This window comes from Apodemus sylvaticus, chromosome 5 (genome assembly GCF_947179515.1).
Source record: "Apodemus sylvaticus chromosome 5, mApoSyl1.1, whole genome shotgun sequence".
Taxonomy (NCBI): domain Eukaryota; kingdom Metazoa; phylum Chordata; class Mammalia; order Rodentia; family Muridae; genus Apodemus; species Apodemus sylvaticus.
The window spans coordinates 126183832-126205908 of NC_067476.1; the positions used below are offsets into that span (position 1 = coordinate 126183832).

The window sequence follows — 22077 nt, forward strand, 5'->3', positions numbered from 1 at the left end:
TTCTCCTAATTCTGTCAGTGAACAAAGCAGATAAAATTACTACTCTCAAAACACTATTTCCATCCTGTAATTTCATGGGACTTTCAAAAATTAGAAACCTCAAGCTAATAGAATCAACCAATTTGGTCCCTGCCCCAATTTTTAGCCTAGAAAAATCCAGGCATTTTGTGAGGAAAGTTGAGGGTGGGAGATGAACAGGAGTTAACCGTTTCTCTGTGAGTTTAGTCTCTTTAGTCTGCTCACTCCTGAAGCCTGGTCCGAATACCACCAAAGGCTCATGAATTCTCTTTCTTCTGGGGTCGAAGACTGGGCTGCATCCAAGAGGCAATCTATAGAGTGCTGAAATGTTCTTGCAAATTCCCAGAGATTGACTTCAGGGAGAACCCATAGAAATGCTTGACTATCTCGCCACTGGAGACAGGCTCTTGTAAAGCTGTATCACATCATATAGTTGGGAAGCTTAAGAGTCTCAGGAAGGGAAACGATCCCCTACCCTTCTCTTCTCTGCTTCACAGCTTAGCCCCTAGATCCTAATTTGCTCTCACCCAGTTTTTCCTCTTTTCCCAGGCCACAAGAATGCGCGTGCGCAGAAAGATTCTGCCGCGGCGGCCCGGGCGCGGAGGTCTCGATTGAATCGGTGCTCGGCTCTTCGACTTATCTGAGTTCGATTGAGGAGTGTGGCCGTTCTCTTCCGGCGCCAGAAGGCGCCGGGAGGCTCTTCCGGCTTTGGCTTCAAGCGGACGGCGCCGGCTTCAGGTGGGTCGGCCGGAGTCTTCCTTGCTGTGGCTCGTCCCGGGCTTTGGCGGGATCCGCCCGGTGGGAACTGAGCAGGCGAAGGGAAGGAGTCGTCGGTTGCGCGGTCCCCGGCTCCGCGGGCGTACAGGAGGAAGGGACGGCGACCCTAGGGCTGGCGGATTGAGGCCCGGCGTCGCATCCTGTTCTCTGTGGGACGGTTGGGGTTTTTAATGTCCAAGGACTCTTGTGTTGTGTGGATTGGCCGGTGTGGAAAGGGGCTCTAGCTGACACATAGGAATTCGCCCAGGGGGAAAGAATGGCCCGTTGCTTGCTTGGGGGAGCAGGGTGTGCAGTTTACTGCACTCTTGGACGTCCCCCGCCCCCGGCCGTCTTTTGGACTAGTTCTGCCCACAGGAGCTAATGTCAGAGCCTCTTGTCCCTCTCTTGAGATCCCAGCCCTTCTGCAGGTTCCCTTTTAGAGAGGCAGGCCTTTGATGAATGTTATCTCTAATCCGTTACCTACATAGTACAGGCCCTTCTTGTAAGTAACACTCTTGGTGTTCAGGACAGTTTGTTGTGTGACCTTAAGATACTTGTGGCCTTTAACGAGTAATAGCTATCGATAATAAATAGCAACTTTAGATGCTTACTGACGCAGACTGCTACAAAGCTGTCTCATATAATCTTATGGACTCCATCTTATAGATGTTCTTAGTATCCATAATTTGTAGCTGAGGACCGGAGACATTAAGGAACTTGCCTCACATCGAAGCAAGTTGTAAAAGAATAAACAGAACTTAAATTCGTATCTTATTGGTACAAGAATCTGAGCTCTGTCTTTCTAAACTGTCCCGAGTCACCTCCTCCTCCTCCTCCTCCTCCTCCTCCTCCTTCTTCTTCTTCTTCTCTCTCTCTCTCTCTCTCTCTCTCTCTCTCTCTCTCTCTCTTTCTCTCTTTCTCTCTCGTGGGCTGTCGAGATGGCTCAGCAGGCCATCTTGCTTTTTGTCTACCTTGACCACTTTGAGTTCCGCTCTTGAGACTCACATAGTGGAAGAAGAGACCTAAATGAAATCCCCTGAAAGGTTGTTCTCTAACCTCGCTGTACATGATGGCATTGTAGACAAACACGTGCACACACACTAAATGTTTAAATAAATATGTTCATGAGTGCATCTATGAACTGTGTTTTAATTTGTATTGTTCTACTGCAATGATTTTTTTTTTTAACTAGGTGTGGGTTTACTGATCTTTTACAAAATGTTCAAATCATTTTTCTGAAAACTGTTTTCTGATGAATATAATCAAAATACATGATATGACATGCTCAAAGTATTAATAAATATACTTTGAAAAGTTACATCATTATGTAGATGAAAGGAAGGTACCATTTAAGTGGGGGGCTAAAGAAAAGTATAACTTTGAATAACATGTTTCTAAATCTGCCTATGTATTGACAGATTGTACCAATTTGTAGAATTTTGATATTGCCCTTCCAAGGTTTGATCTTGAAAGCTATTTTCCATTTGTCTAAAAGAGATGGCTGTGGGAGCTTGGGAGGGATTATTAATAGTTGTTGGTTTTGGCCATGTCGTACACCTGTATGATTTAACTGTCCTTGTTAATAACAGATTATTTATTATATCTTTTAGACTATTTGAAGGATTTAACCCAAACATGGATATCAGACCAAATCACACAATTTATATAAACAACATGAATGACAAAATTAAAAAAGAAGGTATGTTCTTTTAAAAACACTTTTTCACAACCAAAATATGATTATTCTGTTGTGTCTTAGGAATGGTCTCAATGTCTCCTCAAGTCATCTTGGGTCTCAACAATGGTTTATCCCATTTTTACAAACTTTTGAGTTTTTTAAATATAAGAATATATAGCGATTGAAGTGCTTTGAATTGCTTTAACTCACAGGTGGTTTTGAATAACTATTTAAATTGATTAACCAATGGAACTAATGTGGGTTTTTTTTTTGTTTTTTTGTTTTTGTTTTTTTTTTTTTTGCTAAATCACTATAAATAAATAAATGGTAGAGGTGGTTGTTGTATTGTTATTTTATGAAGAATTTAATCATTGTTTCCTTCACAAAATGTTTTCTTATTTGAACAGAATTGAAGAGATCACTGTATGCCTTGTTTTCTCAATTTGGACACGTGGTAGATATTGTGGCTTTAAAGACCATGAAGATGAGGGGACAGGCTTTTGTTATATTTAAGGAACTGGGCTCATCCACAAATGCTTTGAGGCAGTTACAAGGATTTCCATTTTATGGTAAACCAATGGTGAGCTAAGCTGTTATTTCTGCTTTAATCATTATTGAATAGTACAGTGGATTTTTATAAGTATAGTGTTAATGCTAAGCTATTGCTTTCTGGGGTTTTTTGTTTGTTTGTTTAGAGACATTTTGAGGATATTATGTAACAAGGTCTCAGAGAGCCAAGGCCTGTGGTTTAGAGGATCTGAATCCTCATTCTGGTTCTGCCATTGGCAGATTCCATCCCTCTATTCATGTCCATTACCACACAATATGAGCAGATTGAATCTTTGGTTTAAGCTGGGGATCAGCAGAAACTCCAAAGGACTAGGTAGGCACTTCACGCTTTCACACATGTAAAGCTTCTGATACTTACTGTTTCATTTATGTGCTTTTAACCTTTTAAAACTGTTAAAGTCAGTGTTAACTGGTAGGCTGCACAAAAACAGGTCATGATCTGGCCTAGCCCCTGCATGTCACAGAGAAAGGTTGGGCATGAGGCTGATGTTGTTCATTTAGGGTGTATTCCTGTAGCCAGTGGCAGCATCAGCACTTGGACACTAATCTTAAACCATCTAGGATCATCATGCTTTTTATATGCTAGGAAGGAACATATAGCCAGATGCTCTTCTGTTGTAGCTCTACTCTTAGATAGAGCCTTTGTGCTGTACCACACTGTTCCTGGGTTTCAATGAGGTGAACTTTCTGAAATCAGTTATTGCTACTTAATACGAAGAATTTACATAGTCTGGATCTCACGTGCTTGGAGCATAAGACCTTAGACAGTTCGGCTGAATTGAAATGGCAAGCTGTATGAGTCTGGCTAACTGCATACAAGAAGGGAGGAAATGTTTGCTGTGTTTGGCACTAGCCTCATCCTGCCAACTCACTATTTAAAATGAATGGCAAATGTCCATTGGTCTAATTTTACACTGAAGGTATTTTAGAGGTCTGTTCTCTGTCTGCCTTGAGGAAGGTTAGCAGGAGCTGCCAGACCTCCAGCATCTGGATAGGATGAATAAGATTCTTTGAGGTGCCGTACTTGTATTACATTAGATCAGAAGGGAGCAGAATTTGCTTAGATTTCGAACTCAAAACAAAATTATCTCAATGTAGTAGAACTACTGTCCTGAGACTTCTGTCATGAGCCTTTGGGATAAATGTAAATCTTGTTCTTTGCTATCATTAAGGGATGAATTATATTTTATTTTACAGGGGCATTTGGACCAGTTTCTTAGTAATGGCACTTTGGGAATCTATGCTATTCACCAGGGTGTTTAGTAGAATCCCTGGCCTCTACCCACTAGAAGCTAAAAGCACCTCAGCTAGCAGTGTCTCTAGGTAGTGCCAATTGTCCCTGGACAGACTGTATTACATTCTGGTAAGAGCTATTGTTGAACTCAGATACTTTCTTAGGTGACTGTGTTATAAAGTCAGACAAGAACGGTACCCAAGATCTGTTCAGGTCAGGGACAAGGTTGAAGACCTTGGAGAACTGAATTCTTCTGCATGGTCTTGCCTATTAAAATGAAGGGAGCTTAGCATGCTGTGTGAGTCTGCTTCAGTAGACCAGGTCTAGCCTGGGGTTCTGAGCGGTGCTTGCGTTCCTCCGGTATATTCTTTCCTAGCTGAGCGAGGGGAAAGAAAGAATCCCTTTGGTTCTAAGAGATCCTTGCTTTCACACCATATGAAAAGGCTTTGCCTTCTCTTCAGACCAAGATCAGTAGTAGTGGAATAGAATACTTTATAGGATTATGGTGTTTTGGTGTCATCAGAGAAATGTTGACTCTTTGAGCCCCAGAGATGTGTTTGGTTGAATTGAAATTACTACTTGCAGACAGCTATACCCTAGGTAACTACAGTTTATTGGCAGAAATATTCAGCCATTTCATCAGTGGTGAATTTAACCATGTGGCAAATTTATTAGTCTGTCTAAGGCCCAGTCCTCAAAGCTGGTCATCATTGTCTTTGTGCTTGCTGAAAGCATAGAGTCTGAAGCCTTTGTTTGGTTCTGTATATACTTGATAAAGCATTAGCATAGGGCAGTGTGTTTGAGTGCTCGCAGGTCTCAGGTACCTACCATCTCACTGGCTCTGTCTGGTATAGGAACACCAGTCATAGCAGCCCATGTCTCTCTTTCTATTTCCCCTCAAGCCACTTTACCATTTAAGTTACTGATTCATTTTTTTGAAAATGATAGATTCAAAGGAAAGTCATTTACAGACCTCAGGATTTTACCACTGGAAGTAACAAATACCTTGATGCATTCCACAGCTGATAAACACATTGATCCTTTAGTGCCTCATCTATAAGTTTACATAGTTGTTAAGGCACATGAGATCTGGTCTAGTTGCTTTCGGTTGTTTGTTTTGGTGATAGAGTGGCAGGGATTGACCTTGGGCTTTATACATGATAAGCCTTCACTCTTATTCAGCTGTAGCTCTTTACCTTTTGTTTTGAAATAAATTCTAAGAGCTTTTCAGACTGGCCTTAAAACTCTTTGTAGCCCAGGCTGGCCTCTGATGTGTGTGTGATATTCTTGACTTGGCCTCTTGAATGCTTAGGTCATACATTGGAGCCACCCAGGCCAACCTTGATTGTCCTTTAGTAAAGACAGTTGGATGTACTTTGCCTTATTGTGAATCGTAGGCCACAACTTATTTTTACTAATTTATTGCAGCAATTTCCTTAGAGATGTGCTTAAAATTGATTTGCAGTGTATTTATGTACTGGGATTTAAAAGGTTAACAACTAGTTTAAACAGCCTTCAACAAAGTAAAGTAAATTATTTTCCTGTAATTAAAACAGAGAATTCAGTACGCAAAAACAGATTCTGATATAATATCTAAAATGCGTGGTACTTTCGCTGACAAGGAAAAGAAAAAAGAAAAAAAGAAAGCTAAAACCATGGAACAGGCTGCAGCAGCTGCGAACAAGAAGCCTGGGCAGGTGAGACAGCCGTGCGCATGCGGATGTGTGTGTCTGTGTGTGTGTGTGTGTGTACACGTACACGTACATGAGGCATAGTCTATGAGTTGTATTTATCGCATGTGTATGTGTTTTAAAAGGAAGTTTTAAGAGGCTGGGATAATTAAACTTGTAAAAGTCTAAATTGTTAGGGAACAATTTAGAGTATCAGAGATTTGCAGTAAACACTTTTATTCTGGCATTTTTCTTAAAAAAGCCAGACTCTTTCTTTTGTCCACCTCCCTCCCTCTCTTCCTCCCTCCCTCTCTCCCTCTCCCTCTCGCTCTCCCTCTCCCTCTCACTCTCTTGCTTTCTCTCTTTCTTTTGAGATAAGGTCTCAGCTCTCACAGCCTAGATGGAGCCTGTCCTCTCATGTAACCCTCCTGGTTCCGCCTCAGCCTCACAGCACACATGGTCTCTGCATCATTCAAAGTTTAAACATCAAAGCAGCATGTGGTGATGCACACCTTTAATCTCAGTTCTCAGGAGGTAGGAGCAGGGAGCCTGGTCTAGTAAATTCTAGGACAGCTGAGCTACATAGTAAGTCTGTATCTCAAAAAGAATTTCAAATGTAAAGTTTTGTGATGTGATCTGTAGAGTTGAGGGATAGACATTTCAGGAATAACTGACAAACTAAATAGTTAAGACAGGATCATAAATGGAATAAGATCTTTCACCGTTACTTTTATGTTGTTTTATGTTATGTTTATGTTATAAATAGCAGTTGCTTTTTTAGCAGCATGGAAATTTAACCATTTCTTAATCTCAATACCTTTTTTGTAGGGAACACCAAATTCAGCTAATACCCAAGGAAATACAGCACCAAATCCTCAGGTAATGTTTTTCCTCCATAGAGTGCTTACCTTAAGGTCATAAAAATTATCGCTATATAAAATAGTATGCATGTCTTCAAAAACAAGTAATTCTACTTGTAAGACATAATTGCCTATCATTTTAAGAAACTCACTCTTCAAAACATGTAAGTTTCCCTAAGACAAGAAAATAAAACCTGGCCCAACTGGTTTTGTTTCCCATGATTCGGTGACAAGACAGAGAGTGTGAGGGCTGAGACGACACCTGTCAGGGCTTCAGACAATGGTCAGAGTACTGGTGAGCCTGTTTCCCTCGGGCCGAGGCACTGCCCTGTCTTTCTCAGATTCGTGGTGGGCAGCAGGGCTTGTAGTTAGCCCTGCTTCCTCCTCCCCAGCTCAGCCTGAGTTTTCACATTTCCTGCTTTGAGCATGGTCTACATTCTAGAGTCTGATGTAACCCACACCTCTGTCTCACTGAGAAAGTGCTGATATTAGAGTCATGTGCTTCTGATCCTTTTTTCTCCTTTATACTGGAGATTAAACCCTGGGCCTGGCCTAGGCTAGACAAGTGCTGTATTACTGAGCTGGCCAGCACACTTCAGCCCCACAGAGACAGTCTTGATACTCTCAAAACTTTAACTCCTGTCTCAACTACCTGAGTGCTGGGATTACAGATATTATCATTATACCTGACCCTTTGCACTTTCTTACAATCTTTGTATTCTTTGAACTCTTTCAGAACTTGTAGTCAGTTCACAAATACCAGCACTTGATTCTATCTTAAGTTGTTTGTTAATTTCTTTTTATACTTGATCTTATCTGTCCATGATACTAGCAAGTAGCCAGAGTGTCTTCTTATATATAAATCCTTTATATACTCCCCATAGTTTCAGTATGGGGTGCCCAGGACATGACTTAATATCTAGTATTTTGCTTGTTTTATCTAAGTAGATGCAACACATACCATTTACTATGTGTGTTTGTGCACACAGACTCACTAGCTCACACACACACACACACACACACACAGAGTAAATGTCAGCAGGTTGTGGTTCTCTGTAGTAATGCTTTAGTTGTAAATTTTCTTGTGTTCTGATAGAGTCACATAGTGGGTATAAGTTAAGTAGAGTGATCAGCTGAGGGGCCGATATCGCTGCCTTTTCTAGTTTTTCAATTCTCTATTCTAGGTGATAGAATTCTCCAGTCATGATTGACCTACAGATGTTTCATCTATAAATACTGTTTTCCCAGAATCATAACCTTCCAGATTTTGGGTGTCCTGACTTGAGTGCTGGTTTCCCCTGTTGTTGGGTTACTAGCTGTATCTTTGTGTCCTTGTTCTCAACTTTCTTTCTGTGTGTTAACGTTCCCCAGGCCCATGTGAACTGCAGTAGAGCTCTCTGCAGATGAGGTTTTCATGTTTCTTACAACCAAATACCTTGCTGTGCAGTTTATATTTACAAGTTAACTTTGTCTTTTATTTTAATAGGTCCCCGATTACCCTCCAAACTATATCCTATTTCTTAATAATTTACCAGAGGAGACAAATGAGATGATGTTATCCATGTTGTTCAACCAGTAAGTTCTTGTTGTTTTAAACTAAATAAATCTGTTCGTAGGAGTCTCCTACAAGGACAAATGGCACGTGTATCCCCTGCATTCATTTGCCACTCCATAGCAGTCGTTCTCTGCAGGGTCATTGTAAGTCTGAGATGACTCATGGATTGAAGCCAGTCTCAGGCTTACAATCTAAAGAGCTAGATGTCCTCTGTTGGAGTTATTCTAGTGAAGAAAGCAGGAAGCAAACCACTGACATAATGACAGAAGTGGAATTTGTGGAATTAGCATGGACTCTTGGAGTTCCTTCATGGTAAACTTTTATGTCAAGTGCTTCTATCCTACTTGGGATTGTTGGTTGGATGTGATTATTTTTCTTAGACCAGTAGCGGGAAGTTACTTAAACAAATTTATGTATATGGTTACTTGTATTTACTGCTTGTTTTTTCTAGGTTCCCTGGTTTCAAGGAAGTTCGCTTGGTACCGGGAAGACATGACATTGCGTTTGTAGAATTTGAAAATGATGGGCAGGCTGGAGCTGCCAGAGATGCTTTACAAGGGTTTAAGATCACACCATCCCATGCCATGAAGATTACCTATGCCAAGAAATAACGTGGGATCCCAGTTTTCAAGGACTTGGTATTATTTATAGTGTTTGTTTTGATCACATTCGGTGGAGTCATTTTAAATGGTTGGAAGTGAAGGGAGTTGGAAGTTTTGGGGAAAGAGTCACCTAATTTTTTTTTAGTTTTGGTGAACTATGAAATTTGGAGCCTTAATTTTGTACAATAAACTTTTATTTGTATTCTGTTTACTGGTCTATTGTCCTACCATCGAACACTTTTGTATACATCTGAAAGTGTGTAAAACTCCATAATGGGGGTTTAGGTTATTTTGGAGCAGCTAATGATACAGAAGTTGAAGGGAGCAAATTGCACATTGTTTAGAGACAAGGTTCTGCAAATGTAGTCTAGGCTGGCCCCAAACACCCAAGTGTTAAGATTACACACATGTGTCCTACTATAAATTCTTTGTAATTAATTGTTAAACAGCTACAGATTTCCAAAAAGCCTTTTCTTTATTTTACTTGATTTATGACTTGATTTCTCCCTAGTAAACTATCTTTAGCAACTGACTTTATTTTTCAAATATAGCACATAGTAAAAAGTAGTGTTTCTTAGTATTGTTTAAGTGTTTCCTTAAAACTCCCTTAGAACTTACAGTTTTTCTTATGTGCCTACAAAAAAACAAGGTCATTTTTAGATTTAGGTAGAGACTTTATTACTCATAAATGTATTAAGAGAAGATGAGTTATTCCTGAAACTACTATATCAAAGACTGACATTTTCCCAAATAAAAGTAAAATTTATCCAAACAGCAAAAGTATGACCCATAAGTGGTTGCTTAGGGGTGAGGTGCCTGGGATGAGGGACTAGAAGTCAGTTATGATTATTCCATGAGTGCATTCAGTTGTCCAGACTTAACAGATGGAACAGGAAAATAGACAGATTTTACTCTAAGCATATTCTGTTTAATGCCCCAGTTTGTAACATCAAGGAATAAGAATTTGGATATTGGGAATAAAATGGCTGTGAACATTCAGGAAGGCGTTCACACATGCCTGTGTTAGATTTAGAACAAAAGGATGATAGTCTAATTTTAATAATCTCCATTTCATGTAAAAAATACAGAAATAGTACATAAACTTCTTGTATGGAGTTCAGACAACTCAGTAACTAGAAGTTCTAAGTCTTTGTAGAGTATGCTTCTGTGTTTCCTAGTACCTTAACTTTTTAAGCCTCTTGAATATTTTCCATCTTTAATATCATGAGTCTGTGATTAACAAAATATAACATTCCTGCAAGATTTGGGTAGAATAACAGATCCTGAGCAGAAAACTATCTTAGTATAAGCAGTTGGAAAGTAAGGAAGAAAAAAAATGCAGAGCCAAAATTTGTATATATAGCCCATGTCATTACAGCTGAGAAAGGGATATTCTACCTTCTTACTAAAGCTTAGCATAGAAAAGGTTATTCTGCCCTGAAGAACTGGGAGGCATGGCCTATGGTTATGTTCTGGAGGGCCAGGGACGTAGAGAATGCATGGCTCAGGACGGCTGGGAGACTCAATGTCGGGTTCATGAAGGGCAGGATGGACCCAGAGAATTCTTTACAGTCATTTTATCTAGAGAGCTAGCTAGACGTAACCGGGGAACCCAGAACCTGTGGATCTGGGTATCACAGAATCACTCAGCAGTGTCTGTGGTCCCAGCAACTAGGCCTTTCCTGGAAGCAACTAAGTCTAATATCTAACTGTCCCCAGAGCACCTGTTCCCACTTTGAGTGATGTCCCTTCCCAAACAAGAAAACCCTACAGGGTGTGTGTGTTGGGGGTGGGGGGGAAGTGAGTGGTCCTTCACAACTAAGTTCCCACTCACTCCCCCCCACCCCCCCACCCCCATAGATTTTTTTTTCTTAATTTGGGGTTTAAGGGGTTGAATCACACACACATACACACACAGGGAGACACATCTACATATACACATTCACACGTGTACACACACATAGATATATATAATTTATATGCAATGTGTATATACATATAAATGCTGTAACCAAAGGGTGAGTCTGACTGGTTGAGTCCCCATCTGGGAAAGCAAGATGGGTGAGGAGATGAGGTAAAAGGTGTTCCTTAGTTTTCTTGAGTCATCGTAATTTGGATGAGGCATCCCTCTATCAAGGATATTTCATTTTATTGACCTTGTATCTCACTCTATGCCCTATGATGAGGCTGAGCCTGGGATGTAGTCCCTGAGATTGAACATTTTATTGGCTATTGATTTATTGTAATGAAGACTGAGCCCAGGGCTTCGTGCATGCTAAGCAAAACCCCCAACGCTGAGTTGTGTCCCAGCCCTTTCTGTGTTTCTGTTTTCTAGATGGTCTCACTAAGGGTGAGCAAATACGCAGTGAGCAGCAGCCCATCTACTAGGAGTAGATCAAACTGCTGGCTTGTCCTGGGGATTCTCCCTGAAGGCTGCAGATGGAGCTGGGTCCTAAAGAACACAGCAAAGAGGGTAGAGTGGATGAATGATAGATAATAGATAGATAGATAGATAGATAGATAGATAGATAGATAGATAGATAGATAGATAGATAGATAGATAGGCTGATAGATAGGTAGGTAGCTCTGTACACACTTTAGACAGAAGACTGAGACATTCATAGAGAGTAGGGATCTGGAAGCTGTTCGTATTTACCCACCAGGGTCCTTGTGCATCAGGATGCTAGTGGGCAGAGTATTCCTTGACTCTGTCTTCTCATTGGAAAGAATTCGCTGGAGAGACACCAACATTTTGACATAAGTTTATTAAGCAAACAGAAGAAAGTAGATCAAAGTGATGAAAGTCTCTAAGATCAATCCCCAATGCCTTAGCATCTGACCTGGGGTGAACTAACCCAAGGGGCAACTACTAAATCACAGCTCTTCCTTGTTTCCCTCATACCTAACACCACACCTACCCAGTTTCAGCTCTACATACTTACAACCCATTCTTAGATGTGAAAGTTGTGAAAGGAGCCATTTTCAAGAATGAGAGTCCAAACATAAAGATGGAAGGACCGGAGAACACCAGAAAAAGGAGGCCCATGGGCACTGGTCAGAGCTCTTATGGCTTCTCCAATGGCTACAGTGTCTTGAGCATGACATTAGGCACAGTTGCTTGGGTCTGAATTTGTTATAAATTTAAATTCATATTTTCCTACTGCAAAATACTAGCATAAGCCATGCCTTCCCAGGTTATAGTGCCTAGAATGGTTTGGCATCTTCATCTTCACAAGACCAACTGAAATGCTACATTAGCCTTAGCTATCTGCTAGTTGCAATAGCTTGGGTGATTTACCTTTCTCTCTGCTGTGGGTGCCTGTGCACAGTGTGGCAGTCTCAAGCTTACCCTGACTCCTGAAGCAGCTCTAAAGTGGCGATTGTCTTTTAAGTCCCATGTTGACTGCTGGTCTGGGACTGTAACAGTCTATCCAGTCAGAACTAAGGGTTAATGTTTGTGTTTTCCTACAGATGCTTTTAGGCCTTTAGATTAAAGGCAGAAAAACAAAACAAAACCCACCCCGCCATTCCACTTTACTAGGTGGGTCCCATTTCACACTCTCCTTGATGTGAAGCATGGAAAGATGACTGAAAACTCCATTTTTAATCTGACGCTGATGAGAGGCAGTAGCAGTGGATCATAGTCCCTCTGGGTGACCTGTGAACAGGGTGGTCAGGAAAAGACACATTGGCCATTGTGGGCTTTCTATCATCTCTAATAAAAATACTGTATAAAAGAGCCTTGCAAATCAGTCCAACTGTATACAGGATACTCCCCTTAAAACAACTTGCACATGCCCTAAAAACCTTATACTTACACAAACAACACAGTATAACTATTATTACACACATGGTACATATATCTATACCAAGTAAGAAGGCTTTATTGTACTAAACTATTTCACCTGACCAGAGAGATGCCTGTCTCAGGCACCCTATAAAAAGCAGCTACGTACTGTCTGTCTCTCCTGGTAAATGATAAAGTGTTTGGACAGGCTGTTTTTTATTCAATACTAGATTCCACATGCCTAAGCAAAACTTGGCACACAGTTTATGCACACAGCAAATCTTTACTAAACAGATGGAACTATGTATTGCTGACTTCTAAAATGTTCCTGGAAGGGTTTTACAGCACAAGGATATTTTAGCAATTGGGAGCCAAGGACTACCACAGAGTTATAGCACACAACAAGCTTCATACAAGAGATTTATTGGGGAGAAACAGAGTGGCAGCTGTCTCTGGGCGAGAACAGTGAGGATGGTACCTATAGAGGCTTTAAAGCATGCACAGTGTGCTAGTGGAAAAGTACAGTGCGGTCGTTAAGTACTGCTTGGACATTAACCGTCATGGGGGTGAGGATTTCCAAGCTCCAGGTTGAGAGGCAGGCCAGGGGCAGGGTGATTTTTCACTGACCGATTTCCCTACAGTATCTCCTCCTATGAAGAGACACTCAAGAGCAGGAAAGTGGGACAAACTAACTGTCTTGCTAAGGGTTTTATTGCTGTGAAAACGCACCATGATTATTATAAAGGAAAAGATTTAATTGGGGCTGGCTTACAGCTCATAGATTTAGTTCATTGTTGCCATTGTTGAAAGCATGGTAGCATGAAGACATTTTCATCAAAACCACCACAGAACAAACCTCAAGTTTCACCCTCTTCTCTAGGATCAATCAATTTGTAGATTAAGTACATGATCCTTAGAGGACGTTGCTACATTTTTGATCTCGAATGTCTCTAAAATACCACCTTCATGTTGAAACATGGGCTCCCCAGACTGGTGCAATTGGGAAGAGGTAGAACTCATGAGGGGTGAGGCCTACTGACAGGTACATGTGTCACTGGGGATGCCGTAATGGGGATTGCAGGGTCCCACTGGCTCTCCTTTCCATATCTTCAGTTTCCCAGACCTATGTGGTGTTCTCTGCCACTGGCTCCCCCAGGATATGCCACAGAGCCAGACCAATGGGAGCAGTGATCACGAACTGGAACTTCCAGACCTGTAAACCCACACAAACAAACTTTTTCTTTATAAATCAGTTGTTTCAGGCATGTGTTGTAAGCTAAAGAACACTGGAATAAAGAAAGATTTGCCTTCATTCCCTCCCCCCTACACACCTATTTCTTGCTTCCACATTGGTTTTGGTTGTGATATTAACTAATATATAATCCACAGTGGCTCAGGCCAAACATAACTTCTAAGAAATATTTGTGTAAGAGTTTTTTATATTATGTAAATACATATTTACATATACAAACAACACAAACTATTATGTAAATATATTTGCATATATTATGTAAATCTAGAATTTTATTAGACTTACTAAAATAAATTTTGTACTCAAGACATTTTGACTTTTTAAAATGTGTATGTGTGCAGCACTGTGTGTGTCTGCGTTTACATGTGTGTGGATGCATGCATTTGTGTTCCTGAGAAGGCCTGATGTTGACTTTGGGTGTCTTCCTCAGTTTCTCTTCATTTGTATTTGTTGAGGTTCTTGCTGTACCCAGAGCTTTCTGGTTCCAGTTCCTCTAGTTAGCAAGCTTGCCTCCAGGCTATCTTGTGTCTGTCTCTGCCACAACGCCTTCTAGTTCTTGTGTGGGCTCTGGGGTTCTATTCTTCACACTTGCATAACAAGTGCTGTATCCATTGACCTGCCTCCCCAGCCTCCATTTTACATCTTGAACAGATTCCTACAATCAATACACATTTGCTCATAAACTGAAAGAATAGGAGGACAAAAAAGAAAAATAAACAATGGCTGATAGTCTCACAGACCTCTCAACAGTGCACTGCTGGTGGACACCAAGCCATGGTAGATACAGCTTTAAGCACGGCACAGCATTTGTATGGAACACAGACACAAGGAGTTTGACTTTTTCTGGAAAATGAGATGCTGAAAAGCCTCTGGAATCCAGGAGCACACATTATGAAATTACAGGGGAGGAGATGGAGGGGTGGGGGGGTGGCCCCTTCCTATTGGCTGGGTATTTACCCAGAGAGTTGGCTTTCAAATAAAAGAACCACTGAATCGGGCAAAGAATGCTAGTCAAAACAGCAAGAAGGAAGATGGCAAGAATATTGATTCTTTTGCTTGGGGGCCTTGTGGTTCTATGTGCCGGGCATGGTATATTTATGGACAAACTTTCTTCTAAGAAGTTGTGTGCAGATGAGGAATGTGTCTGTAAGGCGCTGTTAACGGTTTGCTTCTCTATGTCTTTCTATCATATAATGGGAAATCAGTCTGGCAAACAGCCAGATTGTAATTTGTAGTGAATCCTAAATGTGCTTGTACTGCTCGCAGCACTGTGTCTCAAGGTCTGTGTTTGGGGTCTGTTTAACTGCAGAGAATTCACTTGCCTAAGGTTTCCCTGCCCCTCCCCCCTCTGTTTGAAACCCAGCTGTGCTCTCCTTTCCTCCCTCTCTTAAATACTTTGCCTTTGCCTTTTTACACGTAGGACATCTGGTCACTTCACTTTTTTTCTCTTCCAGATACTATTTCTCTGGCAAGAGCGCAGGAAGATTACAATGCCCCAGACTGTAGGTTCATCAATGTCAAGAAAGGACAACAGATCTATGTTTATTCCAAACTGGTAACAGAAAATGGAGCTGGAGAGTTTTGGGCTGGCAGTGTAAGATGAGATTGTTTTTAATGTGTGTGTGTGTGTGTGTGTGTGTACTTAATTGAATTGCTCTTAATTTTTCCTGTCTTTCCTATCTTCAGTCCATTTAATGTGTAACAGTAGCTGTAAAGACAATGTAGAAGCCATAAGTGGAAACACAAAAATTCAGATTCATTTTCTGCTATTATATTTTTAAAAAGGGGTGATTTCACAACAAAACTGAGGGTAATCCAAAATGATGTTTTGATGGGGGTGGGGGGAGAACTATGCATGCTGAAGCTTCCACATTTCATAGAAGTTAAGTCTCCTTCAAAAAAAGTCTAAGAGGATTTGCCAAGGATTGTACATGACTGGTCAGTCTAAAGGAGAAAATTCCTTTAGGAAAAGTTAGAGCCCTCTTTGATTTTGCAGGAGCTGCTTGCTTGAGTTAAAATGTACCGCAGCCCAAAGCAGAGCCCAGGGAGGGATGAAGCACAGTTGATGTCATCCCAGAGATACATCCAAAACTGATGAAGGAGTCAGTCAGGATGTACTTACTATATGCCACTTTGAATTGCTAAAAAGTGAGAAGTATACATACTGTAAAATAGGAGTCTATTTGCTTTAAATTTTTTACTGACCTTAATTTCCTATAGAGTCCAGATGACTTTAGGCAACATATGAGAGTACAGAAAGAGAAGAAACGTTAAGGTAGTGAGACTCACAATTCCTGATGCTGCCAGTGAATTTCATATTTGCTCTGAATTCCCTGGAATGTGCAGCTAAAGGGAGCTCTGGCTCATGTAATTTTTATTACAAGGAGAGGAGTTTCTCAAAAGCCCTGACATCAGCTTTTCCCTGACTGTTGCTGCTTTGGGCACACAGGTTTATGGTGACCACCAGGATGAGATGGGAATTGTGGGCTATTTCCCCAGCAACTTGGTTAAAGAGCAACGAGTGTACAAGGAGGCCACCAAGGAGATCCCAACCACGGTAAGCATCTCAGAGGTGACAGATTTGGGGGTAATGTAGACTTATTCTAAAATAGGAGAATGTATCCTTCAATTTACAGTATGTGCTGCACAAAGCAGGGGCCAAGAGTGACTTTTATGAGTTGGCGACATGGAGAATGGGCATATTGACTATCAGCCTTGTGAAGTTGGCACACTTTCTTCATACACTATAGTCACTCTATGTTTATTTTTTAATGTTTCAACTTTTGAAAACTATTTTATCTTTATCAGAAATATAAGTAACCAGTAAAATTATATGTTGAAGATATTCAACTTGAACTTTTGATGTATACTATAAAATGATCATCCCAACAGGCTGGTTGACAATTCATACCTGCCACCTCATATACTTAACTCTCCTCCCACTGTGTGTGTGTGTGTGTGTGTGTGTGCATGTGCATGTGCATGTGCATGTGTATGTGTGTGGAGGGGGGCAATGGAGACTCGACTCTCAGCATGCCATGTCTCAAGTATACAACACAACACTCCTTCTATTTTAATGGAAGGCATTCGTGTCATAGAGAAAGGAACTAAAAAAAAATTACTAAGCTGTTCTTCCTGATGGTCTTATGAGAGGTAGATTTATTTATTAAATGTAGATTGAAGAAAAAAATCACCACCTGTTTTTGAGACAATGGAAATATTCTAGAAAATCCAGAATTTTCTTTGAGTCCTTTCTGTGTGGCTTCTGTATGAAATAAAATGGAGTTCTTCCCACTGCCCTGGGGCCCTGCAAACTGTGGCAGAAACAAAAGATCCTTGCTGAGCTCCTTTGCAAGATGGTCATTTTGAAGCAAGTCTCCCAAGCTGACTGCAGTGCTTCAAACACAGCTCAGCTCAACAGCCATGGCTTGCCTGTCATCGCCGCATGGCATTGTACTCTGTCTGTGAAAAACCTTAAACAGTATTTGACTTAAAGTGATAATTATTTCAGATCCTTAGGTTTTTCAACATCGACTTATCCCAAATCCAAAATTAAATCTTAATTTAAAATTAAAAATCTACACCTGATTTTTTTGGAACCGGCCTGAAAGTTTGACCCTTTTCCCCCTCCTTTTCAGGATATTGACTTCTTCTGTGAATAAGAAATTAATTAAAACTGCAGATATAGCAGAAACAGCAATGATGAAGAAGAGAAGTGGAAATAACCAAAACGGTATATCTGTACCTTTCTGGCTTTATTTGGTGCCAGGAGGTTGGATCTAGAGGGTGCTAATATATGGAAACTGTCAACTCAGTCTTGTTTTCTCTTGCCCTGGTCTTTCCACAGACTGTGACTATGTTCTGTGTGAGTCATATAGGCCATTTATAACCCAGAACGTATATTTCAGTGAGGAGAAGCTTCATTTACTCAGTGATGCATATACACGGTGTTTTATTTGTAGTTATTCCTAAATGTTCATTCTCCACTGCTCTGACTCCATGGACATAAGCTTGCTGAGTTAGAAGCCTGACTTTTGGATGTGTTTTCTGTTATTTGTCACTCTGGTCATTTCAAGTCTCAATACTGTATTTGTCACGATCGATAGTTTAGCATTGTTACTTTTTATATTTGATACCCTTGGATATAAGAATGTCAGGTATAAAAGGAATTTTTGTACTCATAAACATTTGGACTATCTCTGGATTTTTTTTTCTTTAGAAATATTTCATATGTTATTTCAGTGGGGATAACTTTACATTCCAAATGACCATTTCATGTTTCCTCAAATTTAAATAAGTCTGTGTGTGCACGCTGTGGCTTGTGGTGGTGGGGAAGGAGGCAATTTTTGGAAAAGTTTTCTTTTACTCTGTCACCTGTCTGGCTCTTTTTCAAGTTTTAAGTCAGCAAAGGGGACATTCACAAATCAAATCTGACGACGGTTTCCTCTGCTTCTGTTTCTACTTTCATTTCTTCTTTCTGTACAAATTCCTCTGAACAAATGTAATGCATTAAGAAGGTTACTTGGAGTGCTTCAGGGAGTTGGGCATCCCATTTTACAAGCGAAAAACTGAAATTCCTGATGCCCATAACGGCCAACACCAGAGAGCAGAAACAGGGACTGACTCTAAGCTGCGTTTTATTCAGAGCCAGAAATCTTGGAAGACAGAGTCAAAGTCTCCAAATCTGCCCTCCTCTTCCATCTACAGCTCTAGCCAAGAGTAAATTTGTAAATTTACTCTTACCTCTCTGGTTTGGTGGTCCGCCTTGCCTTGGGGATCCCTCTATATTCCCATCTATTATCATCTTTCTCTGTGCAGCAGCACTTCTGTGTCCCAAGCCACGGAGCCTGCTCAGAGGCACCACCAAGATCATGTGTCTGGGTGGAGGGTGAACTTGGAACAAACAAACTGTTAGTGTTGCATGCCAGGCTACTTCCAGGGTGGATACAGATCCTTTGTACAGGAAGTAGCCAAGGTGTTAGTGTAAAATATGAGCAGGTCTCTATCTTTTCCTACCACAGTTGCAGGTTCTCAGGCTCATAGATAAAATAAATAAATAAATAAACAGACCCAAAAGAAAACTGGCAGCTGCTCAAAGGATGGAGGTGGGTAAGAGGAAGAGAGGAAGCCACCCTTTCCTAGGCAGAGCTCTCTTGTCAGCAGCTTCAGAGAAGCAAGGTGCTCTTTAAAGAATCGATATGCCCAGCATACCAGGGCAAGCGGGCTTAGGATTTGGGCTAGTCCTTGAAAAAAGAGGCAGAACATAGAGGAAGGAAAACTCATGCTTTTTGAATTAGAACTTAGATAGCATACTTAGCGGTGACCATCTAGAAGCAAGTGCACAGAGAGAAGAACTTTGGGGTATATAACCCAGTAAGGGGATACTTCCCCTCCAAACTTCTTAATGTGTCTTTACGTAGAACAGTTTTCATGAGTGGTGGCTTTCTGTCCAATTGATTGACAGGTCCATTTACGATAACGCTGAAGGGAGGATGCAATAGCATGTTTTTGTTAAAGATTTGTATATATACACATGTGTGTATATTGTAGTAGTAGCAGTAGGAGCAGCAGCAGCAGCAGGAGCAGCAGTGCAGAAGACCTACTGAGCTATAGCTCTAGTCTTGTTTATATAATCTTATAATCTTTTGGGCAATTGAGATGCTATTTTCTACCTAGAATCAGAGATGCATTTCAGGTATCCTGATAAAAAGCCATGTAACTGGACCTTTGCACCCATAAGACCACAGCAGCTGTGGTTGCCTGCACAGACATGCACATGACCAAGCCAGCCAATATTACAGCATGGAGTCAGGGAGGGGCTAGCCATAACAATTGATGGCTGCTAGGTGGGGGAGAGTCAGTTTACTCTGTGGCTGTGGTCCCTGAAAAGTTGACCATGTTCTAGTGCATGACTCCACACCCACAAGGGTATGGATAGGGCTAATTGGATTCAATGGGTTATTTTAAAAGAGGAGGAGTCATGAAGTTGGAAGGGGGCTGTGGAGATATATCTGAGAGGAGTTAGGGGGTGAATATGACCAAAACATATTGTGTGAAATTCTCAAAGAATAAATAAAGTATTATATTAAAATGTTGTAAAGGTAGATCAAAGAGAATTAAAGAAAACTATAACCACACTTTACCAGGAGGAAATGGTTTTCCCTCAGTGAGTTGTACCTTATCCCTAATATCTCCACCCAAATGTGATATGTCCTTTCTTATGGTATTTTAAATTCTAAGGATGCCAGCTGTGATATTTTCCCTTTCTTAAAGTTAGAATGTTACCAGTAAGAATGAGGAGCGGTGTTGAAATGATTGTGGACTTCCAAGTCTGTTGATGCCTGCCTCACTGCCTGGCAGGGGGCTGTCCACAAGACTTTCTGTGTTTAATTGTAAATCTGCATTGACTGTTCATAACTAATGTAATTTTTTATATTCTAATGAATTTCTATTTGTTCACTTATGATTTAAAAATGTTTATGATATGCTCCAGCCAAAGAAAATCTTTCTAAGCTCCCTTTTTTCTTTGTTTTGTCTCTCTCTCTCTCTCTCTCTCTCTCTCTCTCTATTTCTCTCTCTTTTATTTTTTTCAACTGGCCATTGGGTAGAGATAGTATTGGGGACTTGGCATGGGGTTGTCCACCCAGTTTTCTGTGGTCTGGTAATCCTGTACACATGACCTAGGAAGTAGAAATAATCCCTAGGACAAGTCAGAGACTTGAATCTTTTTTTCTGCTGTCACCCCTGTGCCTTTGGGTGAATATTATTTTAACAAATTTTTATGTAGCTCACACAAGTGAAATCGTATCGAAATAACACCGTGGATTAGTCCAGATCATTTCATGTCACGAAAGGCTACTACATGTTCCAGGTAGCATCTAGGACTTGCAAAAGTTTTAAGATAATTTTTTCCACTAATCCACTCTTTAACTCCTTTCTTTCTTTCTTTCTTTCTTTCTTTCTTTCTTTCTTTCTTTCTTTCTTTCTTTCTTTCTTTCTTTCTTTCTTTCTTTCTTTCTTTCTTTCTTTCTTTCTTTCTTTCTTTCTTTCTTTCTTTCTTTCTTTCTTTCTTTCTGCTTTGTTTAATTTGCTTTTCCAAGACAGAGTTTCTGTGTGTAGTCCTGCCTGCCTCTTTGTAGATCAAGCTGGCCTTGAACTCAGAGATCAGTCTGCCTCTGCTCCTGACTGCTGGGATCAAAGGTGTGCACCATCATTCCCAGCTCTAATCCCTCTTGATCAATGGTTTCCTTATCCCAGACCTTACCTCTTCTGGAGATATATAGAACACTTCTTATACCACCTGGCTGGTGTCAGGGTTTCAGCTTCACTCCCCAAGTTGAAGGCTTCTGTAGCAGAATTCCCTCCAAGTGTTAATAAGCCCTTATCCCCAGGACTGACCTCATCCAAGAGTGGGGAAGTCATTGTTTGGTTTAAACCTTCTGGAGGACCATCTATATGAAAATAGGGTTCACCATGCAGGGCATGGAAATCTTTTCTGCCCTCTGATCTATTATATCCCAAGAACTGATCAGAGAACAGATCTCAGGACCCTGGAAATCTGAACCAGAATAAGCATGATCTCTAGCTTCTGGGTATCCATGAGAGCCTGATTTTTGTGCCTCCCTCCCATTTTATAAAGTAATATTCAAAACACTATTGAATGTGAGTTGACGGTGAAACCCTTCTGAGATTGAAAGGATTTCAACATCCTTGCTGCTGTCCTCCTCCCCCTTTCCTGTATAGTACATGCCACATCAGTCTTTAGAGGATGGATGGGGGCAGGAGTTGGTGGGCAATGAGTCATTCTGGTCCCCCCTCCTGTAGGGGAATTCTTTCCCCATTAAGAACAGTGGCATTTAGCATCTTTAACAGGTTGTAAATTCTATGGTGGCTTCTTGTCAGGACAGGGATGATGTTCCCATGAACTGTCAGCAATACAGCTGCCTGCACAAGACCTGAAAAGACTACACCAATTGTCATGGCAACATGGATGGAGAAAACTTTCACAAAGCCTCACACTAGGTGAAGAGCTACAGGCAGTCAATGGCTACTGACAGAGGGAGAGAGAGAACCAATTCTCTCTCTCTCTCTCTCT

The 22077-nt window shown here is 40.9% G+C and overlaps 2 protein-coding genes across 2 annotated transcripts; both read left to right on the forward strand.

Moving 5' to 3' along the window:
* The first annotated feature begins 652 nt into the window (after positions 1 to 652).
* Snrpb2 (small nuclear ribonucleoprotein polypeptide B2) lies at positions 653 to 9145 on the forward strand. Its single transcript, XM_052183774.1, has 7 exons — positions 653 to 756; positions 2385 to 2473; positions 2860 to 3032; positions 5813 to 5953; positions 6755 to 6805; positions 8273 to 8361; positions 8793 to 9145. The coding sequence occupies exons 2-7, from the start codon at positions 2410 to 2412 to the stop codon at positions 8950 to 8952; spliced, it is 678 nt and encodes a 225-aa protein (XP_052039734.1). The 5' UTR covers positions 653 to 756; positions 2385 to 2409; the 3' UTR covers positions 8953 to 9145.
* A 5868-nt stretch (positions 9146 to 15013) lies between these two features.
* Positions 15014 to 17644, forward strand: Otor (otoraplin). Its single transcript, XM_052181501.1, has 4 exons — positions 15014 to 15128; positions 15437 to 15576; positions 16432 to 16539; positions 17621 to 17644. The coding sequence occupies exons 1-4, from the start codon at positions 15014 to 15016 to the stop codon at positions 17642 to 17644; spliced, it is 387 nt and encodes a 128-aa protein (XP_052037461.1).
* Positions 17645 to 22077: the final 4433 nt, after the last annotated feature.